The sequence below is a fragment of the Stomoxys calcitrans genome, chromosome 3 (assembly GCF_963082655.1).
Source record: "Stomoxys calcitrans chromosome 3, idStoCalc2.1, whole genome shotgun sequence".
In the NCBI taxonomy this organism is placed as follows: Eukaryota; Metazoa; Arthropoda; class Insecta; order Diptera; family Muscidae; genus Stomoxys; species Stomoxys calcitrans.
The window spans coordinates 11926265-11936970 of record NC_081554.1 but is presented as its reverse complement, the minus strand read 5'-3'; the positions used below and the strand labels follow the sequence as shown (position 1 = coordinate 11936970).

The following is a 10706-nucleotide window of genomic DNA, read 5'->3' as shown; positions in this document are numbered from 1 at the left end:
TCCCAAATTTCAGAAAAATCGAATAAAAAATGTGGCTTTTATGGGCCGAAGACCCTAAATAGGCGGATCGGTGATATGACAGCTATGTCCAAATCTGGACCGATCTAGGCCAAATTGAATAAAAATGTCGAGTGGCCTAACACAACTCATTGTCGCGAATTTCAGCAAAATCGGATAAAAAATATGGCTTTTATGGGCCTAAGACCCTAAATCGGCGGATCGGTGATATGGCAGCTATATCCAAATCTGAACCGATCTAGGCCAAATTGAAGAAAAATGTCGAGTGGCCTAACACAACTCACTATCCCGAATTTCAGCAAAATCGGGTAATATTTGGCTTTTATGGGCCGAAGACCCTAAATCGGCGGATCGGTTTTTATGGGGGCTATATGAAGATGTAGTCCATCTTCGAACTTAACTGCTAATGGACAAAAAAGAGTCTGTGCAAAGTCAATATGTCTATTTTTAAAGACTGTAGCGTGATTTCAACAGACGACCGACAGACGGACGGACATGGCTAGATCGTCTTAGATTTTTACGCTGATCAAGAATATATATAGTATATAGGGTCGGAAATTGATATTTCGATGTGTTGCAAACGGAATGACAAAATGAATATACCCCCATCCCTTAAGTGTGTGTATATAAATAGTCCAAAGGACCAATAGCCTAAAAAAACACCTCTGAATGTGTCACCGCTCAAGCTTTACGTAATGACCCCAATAAAAATCTCCATTGAATTTTATTGCGAAGCTGTGGAGATTTTTAATAGGCAAACCCTTATCGAATGACTTTTTTCTGAGTGTTTTTCCCACCCACTTAATCTCCCTCCAACTAACTACAGTATAGGAATCTCAAATGTAGTAAATGTTTGTTCTTCATAAAATGCAAAAATAAAAAAAAGAATATTTCCTCTGGACGTGCTAGTGAATTTCCCAAGGGAAAAGTATTTGGAGACGAATCAATTTGCCTTGGGGTAGTTGGGTGGGTGGGTGTTAGACGGTGTTTAGTTCTAATGGAACATATGGCGGCTTAGTTTTCTATTCCCACATCGGAATATTGCCAAAGCAGTAAGACAACCGGAAAGAGATTGAGATTTGGCTTGTGTGTGAGAATATGGCAAATGGCAACAGAAACAATTCAACGGTCATATGATGTAGGTCAGTAAAGGGGAGGGACCACGATTGAAAGGTAATAGCAGTCATGTGACAGCCTTTGAGAGTTTTTTTTTTTCACTACTCAGAAAAACATTTATTTACCCTTAAGGCCTTTTAGTTATGAAGGCTTTTTAACTGTTTTTAGGCATTAAGGGAATGAATAGTAAGGACACTCTGGCTGGCTGGTCATGAGACAATGCGAGACTTAATGAGTTTTGTAGTCTCTATGTGCATTGATTAGCAACAGGGGACTAGGCAGTGAAGGGAAAAATCAGATATTTTCTTAAAGTGTTCATTTCAGCGTAGTGATAAGACGCAATTAAACCATATGCATTTTATTACTTTATGTACCCTGAAATTATTATTTCACAAAATTAATTTTTATTGTAATGGTGACAATTGAAAAGTTTTAGTTTTCCACTAAAAATTTATGTTTATTTTTAAAGGTAGGTCGGGAAAACTATTGAAGAACACTTTGCCGCAGGCAAAGTTTAATGTCGCCAAATTTTTCAACTAAGTACTTCATATTAAAGATGGTTTAGATAAATAGAAATAGGAGCGGCCTTGATTAGTCAAATCGTGTTATCATACCATAGAGATATAATCGAAGCGACGATAGGAAACCTGGAAACAAGGGAAAAGATTTCCGATTGGATACCTGAGACAACACTTGAGGTTAAGTGCGAGGCACTGCTGCCAGCGACACAGTCTTGGACTGACGGATCCCTAGTATTGCCATCTGGAAGATCATGTTACACGGATGGATTATTGAGAATTAGGAGTCTACATTAATAACCCAGTGACTGAGATCCATAATACGGTTCTGCAGGCGGAGATCCGGGCGATCACGGAATGTGTGGGGTGGTGTGGTGCTAACGCGATGACGTCGAGTATGAACTTCTTTACGGACAGTAAACAGGCCATAAGGGCTATAACAACCAGGGCGGTAAGGTCATGGGCAGTCTTGCAGTGTAAGAAGGACATTAACGACTTCTCTAAGAATGGCAAAATCCGCATTGTTTGGGTGCCAGGCCATAATGTAGTAAGAGGGAAAGAAAGGGCAGACGATTTGGCGGTGAATGCCAGAGTACTGCCGTCAATAAACTTGGTTAACCCGAAGCCTTTCGGTCCGTGAGATGACGAGGCTAATTCTGAAAGAAATTAAGAAGGAGGTCAGTTATAGCTGTTGGTATCATGACGGGACACATGTGACTACAAGCTCACTTATCGAGGGTAACAGACACCGGCACTTAGGTGGGGACACTATACCAGACATGAACCAACTTAGGGGAAACTATTAAGAATTTTACAAGTAGCTCGCAACTTTTTACATAGATTTTCTTTTTCGAGGTTAATTTTTTAGTATTTAGAGAGCACAACAAGCCGATTGCTGGCTTAATGTTGTATGTCCATAGTGGCATGGGGTGGATTAATATCTGCACCCTCGTATCGACCTAACCTAACCGTCCATCTGTCGAAATCGCGATGTGGGTCGAACGCGTTAAGTTAGCCGCTAGAAATTTTGCACAGATACTTCTTTTTAGTGTAGGTCCTTGGAGATTGCAAATGGGCTTTATCGGTTCATATTTGAATATAGCCCCCTTATAAACCTATCCCCCGATTTGACTTCTTGAGCCCCTAGAAGCCTTAATTTTTATCAGATTTGTATGAAATTTGGTTGACTTTCAACATCCATGCCAAATATGATTCGAATCGGTCTATAACCAGATATAGCCTCCATATATCCGGGGTTCGGATTTGACTTCTTGAGCCCTTAGAAGCCTGAATTTTCATCCGATTTGGCTGAAATTTGTAACAAAGACTTGATTTACGACTATCAATATCCATGACAAGTATGATCCGACTCGATATATAAACAATTATAGGCCCAAATAGACCGATACCCGGATTTGACTTCTTGAAGCAATAGAAGCCTTAATTTTTATCCCATTTGGCTGAAATTTCGAAAAAGGACTGGGCCCCCATATAAACCAATCCCTGCATTTGACTTTTTCGGCCCTCAGAAGTCAAAATTTTCATCTAATTTGGCTGAAATTTGGAACAAAGACTTGTGCTATGACTTCCAACATACATGCCAAGTATGATTCGAATTGGCCTATAAACAGGTATAGCCCCCATATAAAACAATACCGGATTTGACTTTTTAAGTCCTTAGAAGCCGAAATTTTTACCAGATTTGGTTGAAATTTGAAACAAAGACTTGGGTTATAACTTTCAATATCCATGCCAAGTATGACCCGAATCGGTCAATAAACAGATATAGCCCCCATATAAACCGATCCCCGGATTTGACTTCTTGAGCCTTAACCAAGCTCAATTTTCATAGGATTTGGCTGAAATTTGGAACAAACACTTGAGTTATGACTTTCAACCTCCATGGAAAGTATGATCTTAATCAGTCTTTATATACAGATATAGCCCCATATAAAGCGATCCCCGGATTTGACTTCTTAAGCCCTTAGAAGCTGCAGTTTTCATCCGATTTCGCTCAAATTTTAAACAAAGACATGTGTGAAGACTTCCTTCATCCATGAAATGTATGATCCTAATCGGTCTATAAACAGATATAGCCTCTATATAAACCGATCGCCGGATTTGACTTCTTGAGGCCTTAGAAGCGGTAATTTTCATCCGATTTGACTGAAGTTGAGTTATGATCTTTAACATTCCATGCCAAGTATGATTTTAATCGATCTATAACCAGATATAGCCTCCATATAAACTGATCCCCGGATTTGACTTTGGAACAAGGATTTGAGTTGTGAATTCAAACATTAATGCCAAGTATGACCCTAATCGGTCTATAAACAGATATAGCCCCCATATAACCCGATCCACGGAATTGACTTCTTCAGCCCTTATGAGCCTAAATTTTCACCAGATTTGGCAAAAATTTAACCGAAAACCCTATCTTATGACTTACAAGATTAGTGCCAAGTTTTATTCGAACCGGTCAATATGGTGATTTAGGCCCCCTAGGTACCGATATCCCAATATGAACTTTGGATACCCACCACCTCGGGTATATATGTAAATCCCCTTTCGTCACAATCCGTTGAAAATTGGATAACTTTTGCACCCAAATTCGGCACGGGCATTATGTGGTCTAATATATATGTCAATATTCAATTTTGTAGAACAACAAATTGGTCTTTTTGGCAGATATATCCAATTATATACCGATCTGAACCACATAAAGGTCGGATTTGGTGAAGCTCAGAAAACCTCACTGTTTAAAATTTCAGCGAAATCGGGTAATAAATAAAGCTTTAATGGGCTTCAATCCCCTTATCGGCAGATCGGTTTATGTGGCAGCTTTATCTAAATATAGTTCGATCAGAACCATATTTAGGTCGGATGTTGGGAGGTAGTACTCACTGTTTCAAATATTCTATATGACAGCTATATCTAAATATAATCCGATCTGAACCATATTTAGGTCAGATGTCGGGAGGCTTAAAACTGCGCACTTTTCCAAATTGCAGCAAAATCGGATAAAAATCAAAGCTTTTATGACCTTCAGACCCTTTATCGGGAGATCGGTCTATATGACATCTATATCTAAATATAAACCGATCTAATCTATATTGAGGTCAGATGTCGGGAGGCTTAAAATAACCCACTGTTGCAAATTTCAGCGAAATCGGTTAGTAAATAAAATTTTTATGGGTTTCAGACCCTTTATCGGCAGATCGGTCTATATGACAGCTATATCTAAATATAGTTCGATCTGTACCATATTTGGGTCGGATTTTTGGAAGCTTAAAATAACCCACTGTTTGAAATTTCAGCAAAATCGGATAACAATTAAAGCTTTTATGGCCTTCAGAGCCTATATCGGGGTATCGGTCTATATGACAACTATATCTTAATATGGTCCGATCTGAACCATATTTGGATCAGATGTCGGAAGGCTTAAAATAACCCACTGTTTTAAATTTCAGAGAAATTGGCTGATTAATAAAGCTTTTATGAGCTTCAGATACTTTGTCGGGAGATCGGCCTATATGACAACTATATCTATATATAGTCCGATCTGAACCACATTTAGGTCAGATGTCGGAAGGCTTAAAATAACCCACTGTTTGAAATTTAAGCGAAATCGGGTGATTAATAAAGCTTTTATGTGCTTCAGATACTTTATCGGGAGATCGGTCTATATGGGAGCTATATCTAAATATAGTCCGATCTGAACCATATTTAGGTCAGATGTCGGGAGGCTTAAAATAACCCACTGTTTTAAATTTCAGAGAAATTGGGTGATTAATAAAGCTTTTATGAGTTTCAGATACTTTATCGGGAGATCGGTCTATATGGTAGCTATATCTAAATATAGACCGATCTTATCCATATTTAGGTCAGATGTGGAGAGGCTTAAAATAAACCTTTGTTACAAATTTCAGCGAAATCGGTTAATAAATATAGCTTTTATGCTCTTCAGACCCCTTATCGGAAGATCGGTCTATATGGCAGTTATATCTAAATATAGTCCGATCTGAACCATATTTGGGTCAGTTGTCGGGAAGCCTTAAACTACTCACTGCTTTACATTTCAGCAAAAATGGGCATTAGACCCTTTATCGGAAAACCGGTCTATATAACAGCTATATCCAAATATGGTCCCATTTGGCCCGTTCAAAAATTTAACCAGCGTACATTAAAAAGACGTATCTGTGCCAAATTTCAGCTCAATATTTCGATTTTTGAAGGCTCTAGAGTGATGATAACAACAGACGGACGGACAGACACACGGACATCGTTAAATCGTCTTAAAATTTAACGACGATCCGAAATATATATATTTTGTAAGGTCGGAAATTGGTATTTCGATGTGTGGCAAACGGAATGACTAAACGAATATACCCCCTATCCTCCGGTAGTGGGTATAATAATTCAAATACCAACTATATATATATGATAATTCGGCTAGGGTACATTTTTAGCGGAATCGATGGTGGTGGGAACCCATCAGTTTATGATCAATATTCCCAGCTTCAATAAGCTTGGCATTAGCACCTTCCACCCTCTTGCAGTTGTGTTGGTAGAATAATTTGAGAATAATAACTACAGTGGGGTTTATGGTCACACCAGCCCTAACTGTGGCTCAAGTTTATGGGAAAATTATAGTTTTACAAATTACCTTAAGTGGAATCTAAATAATCTTTATTAGTTTAAAATATGGGACAGGTTTTTCCTAAGCAATGCCTCCATACGAACTTTCTACCGGTTTTGCTTGTTTTGATTTATGAATAATGATTTTTATTAGAAAATCTATAAAGTTATAATAAACATGTCTTAGAATTACCTTAATTGTGGAGCTATGTTATTGTTGTTGTTTTTTTGTGGGGGGTTTTCAAAATAACAAAAAAAAAAATTGAAAAAAATTGCATGTCCCCACTGGGTAGGGTAAAAAACTATTTTTTTTTCTATTGAAATAATTATTCTTAATTAAAACAAAGGTCAGTCAATAGCGAGCTATTTAACAAACATTAGCACAAAAAAATGTGTTGTTTTAATTGAGGGAAACCATTGAAACGTCTGGGGCTGAAGATGAAGCTGAAGCTGCAAAAGATAGATTGATTCAGAGATAATGAGTTTTTTTTTTTTTTGGGAGAGTGAGAGAGAGAGAGATTGTGAGAGAGGGAGAAATGCAAAACTAGATGATATGGCTGGGTGGTATTAATATGGTTTCCCGCTATACAGTCATTGATAAATGGCTGGCCTGATTGTAGAAATGAGTTTTTTTTTTCCTTTTGCAAAGACGCAAAAGATAAGGATGAGTGACAAATCAATGACCGCCATAACCAGGAAATGTTACAAGAAAAGTTCATCACCCCTTTCTTTTTGGGAGAATATGACCCCAATTCCACCTACTATAACCAAGAAACAAGCAATGAGGCCGCGTTCATTGCCTTTTGCCACTATGTGCACGTTTCAAAATAAAAACAAAAGTCTGTGTGTTTTGTTTAAATTACTTTCAGTATATTTTTTTTTAATTTTTTTTTTTTTTGCTTTTTAAATTTTTTTCTTTTGTATATTGTTTTCATTACTTTAAGTCGTTATATATTGGTATGTATGCGTCTCGGTGTTTCTTTGTTGGGTTTTCATATATTAAACTAACAATTACAATATGTATGGATTTCGCAGTATATATTGAATATGTCTTCTCATTGTTTCTTTGTTGAGGTTTCAAATTTGTTGTGTTCGTTTTTTTTTGCTCTAATTATGTCTTGTAATTTTTGTTTAATTTTTGGCTTTTGCTTTTTGAAGTTATTTTTAGCAACAATTATGAGTAACACTTTTCAACAATTATTTTTAATTTTTTTTTTGATAAAGTTTTTCGAAAAATACACACACTTAAATAAATGTTTTTGTTTTTCTTTGAAATACTGCCTAATTTTTTTTTTTAATTTTTAAGGTGTGTTTAATGAACGTTTTGGCCATTTTGGGAATTTTTTAATATATTTTTTTTTTAATTTTTTCCAAATTAAAAATCTTTTTGCCTTTGTTTGTTTATAAAACAAATAAAATCATTGTCTTTAAAATTTTTTGTTTTAAGCCAAAATAAAAGAATTAAGAAAAATTGTGCTTAAATTTTGTTTTCTTGTAAAAATTTTCTTATAAATTTTTAATTTTCTTTTATAATCATTAAATTAAAATACATTTATTTATTTTAAAGTATTTGCTATTAAATACATACAGTTTTGTTTTCATATATTATATATAAAACATTATGGCAGATTTAACTTAAATGCTATCGAAAAAAAAAAAAATAATAATAAAAACATAATTTATGTGGACAAAAAATAAGAAAAATTACATTAAGGTTAGTAATAATCCAAAATAATCAAAAGAAAAAGAGGTTTTAGTAAAATCTGTTCTATATACAACATTAAAAAATATATGTCTGTGTATATTTAAAAGTTTTTTGTTCTAAAAGCCCGTTCTTTTTATGAATTTCCAACAATAAAATCAAAAAAAGAAATCACAAATTATTTTTATTAAATCAGGGCTTGGTGATGTTAGCTGTTTAAAAAGAATCCCCAGAGTTTGTGGATTATTTATAAGGGGGCTTTACACTTAAGGATTATCTTTCAAAAAAGACAAACATATCCCTTTCACTTTTAATTCTTTTGCTTTCTTTAAATTTTTTTCTAAAATCTTTAAGTGTCAAGCCCCCTTTATATTTTGTTTATGTCTTTTTCTTACAATTCTATTAATTTCGCTCCCCTTTCAAACACTTATTCGTTTAACAAACAGGTTCTGATCAAGGCATTGCATACAGCATAGGGATCACAATTGGAGCTGGGACGACGATCCTCCAAATAGCCTTTGCCAGCATCGGCTACACCACGAGGAATTCTCACACTGACACCACGATTGGCCACACCCCAGGAGAATTTGTCAATGCTGGAGGTTTCCAGGCGGCCCACCAAACGACGCTCATTATCCTTGCCCTCCTTGGGATCGTAGGCCTTGATGTGGCGATCATGACGTTTGCTCAATTTCTCAATAGCATCCTCAATGGCTTTCATGCCACCATTGGCACGCATGGCCTTGGTGGAGAAGTTGGTGTGGGCGCCAGCGCCGTTCCATTGACCCTCCATGGGCTTGGGATCGAAAGTGACCACAACGCCAAACTCTTCGGCAATGCGTTGCAATATGTAGCGGGAAACCCATAAATCATCACTGGCCTTCATGCCTAGACTGGGTCCTACCTGGTATTCCCATTGGGCGGGCATTACCTCAGCATTGGTGCCGGCAAAATCAATGCCAGCATATAGACAGGCCACAGCATGGGCCTCTACCAAATCACGGGCATATACACGATCCGCACCCACACCACAATAGTAGGGGCCCTGGGGAGCTGGATAGCCATTGGCAGGCCAGCCGAAGGGACGACCATCAACATCCAGCAGAGTGTATTCCTGTTCAATGCCAAACCAGGGTTCTTCATTGGTTACCTTATCAATGGCAGTTTGCAAAGCTCCACGCTTGTTTGAATCTGTGGGCTGGCCATCGGCCTGGTAGGTATCGCACATGACAATGATATCGTTTTTGCCAGGCTTGAAGGGGTCCTTGTAAATGGCCCTGGGCACCAAGGTGGTATCGGAATTTTCACCGCGAGCCTGATATGTAGAGCTGCCATCGTATTGCCATTTGGGCAAGTCCTGTACACCAGAGGGCACTTTGTCCAAGACACGATCCTTCAGACGTAAATTTTCACCAGTGCCATCAATCCACAAATATGTGGCCTGTACCTTATTGCTGGGGGTCTCCAAGTTGCGATAGCGTTCCAAAATAGTTTTGTCCAAAGCGGTGTTGGGGGAATCCTTAAGGAAATTGTTGTTTTGCATTGAGGAGGAGGTGCTGAGGGCACGCATTTGCAGTTGACGGGAAAGAGAGGAGCTCATCTCCTTGCTCAGGAAAAGACCAGCACAACGTAAAGCCATTTTTTATAATTTTTTTTTAATTAAAAATTTTAAATTTGTTTTTTTTTTAAGGAAAACAGGTCAAGGATTATTTGCAAGGATTTTTGGTATTTGTACTTTATTTTGCAATAAAAGCTTTGAGAAGGTACTCTTTTTTCGTTGGGGGTTTTCTTAAACCTTTTTAAAACATTTCACTTTGTGTTTTTTTTATTTTAATATTATAATAATATTTTTTCTGTTAAACCACAAATATATTATTGTTATTGTTTTTTTTTGTTTAATTGGTAATGTTTTTTTCGGGGCGTAGTGTTGTTAGCACGACGAGAACTGGACACCCATCCTCTACGAAGTTAGGATAGCTTGTGAACGTTTTCAGCTGTGTAACATTCACTTTTTCTCATTTTGTTGGGGCTACGCTGGCCATACGATTCACATTTTCTTTATCGCAAAATCAGCAACAACAGCAGTAGCACCAGCAACAGCAAGCACACTGGTCTGGCAGCAACACCACCCATTACTGCTGTATGTTGTTTTTGTTGTTGTTGTTATTTTGGTTTTCTCTACAGCCCTGAGATATTCATATTCACAGAGTTAATATTGTATGCTGGCGCTCATACTCACACTGACACACTACTCAGTGTGCGCAAGCACTCTTCTTTGATTAACACAAAACAATGTTAACAGCAATGAATGAATTAATGTTATGGTGTCGGGGGAGTAGGGCTATGTTATGTGGGTGATAACATGCATATAACATAGCAATGTGTTTTCCAGTGTGTTAGTAGCAAGTCATTCATAAACTGTTACACACAGGTTATTTACCAGTATTTGGCTACATTATTGCTATTTTTTCTTAATGATAACAGCAAGAGAAAGAGAACAAGAGCTGAATGTTGTCTGGCACACACATTGAGTTATATGAGAGTGTAAGAGCTGCAGCTGAACCTCAGAGTAATGGTGAGTGATAAGAGTCAAAATAGGCTGCAGGCATTGGATATTCCATAAGTAAAAAGAGACGCAAATACTCACAGTCAAACAACGCACCAATACACTCATATATAAATGCAACAAATCTGTAAAGAAATATACAGCTGTT

The 10706-nt window shown here is 37.2% G+C and overlaps 1 protein-coding gene across 1 annotated transcript; it reads right to left on the bottom strand.

The window, feature by feature from the left end:
- Nucleotides 1-7490: 7490 nt before the first annotated feature.
- Nucleotides 7491-10016, bottom strand: LOC106084505 (glutamine synthetase 1, mitochondrial). Its single transcript, XM_013248232.2, has one exon. The coding sequence runs from the start codon at nucleotides 9629-9631 to the stop codon at nucleotides 8420-8422; it is 1212 nt and encodes a 403-aa protein (XP_013103686.1). The 5' UTR covers nucleotides 9632-10016; the 3' UTR covers nucleotides 7491-8419.
- Between the last annotated feature and the right edge of the window lie 690 nt (nucleotides 10017-10706).

Bases quoted from the DNA above. Each gene is read 5' to 3' on its own strand.
- LOC106084505 (XM_013248232.2), bottom strand. From the start codon at position 9,631: ATGGCTTTACGTTGTGCTGGTCTTTTCCTGAGCAAGGAGATGAGCTCC.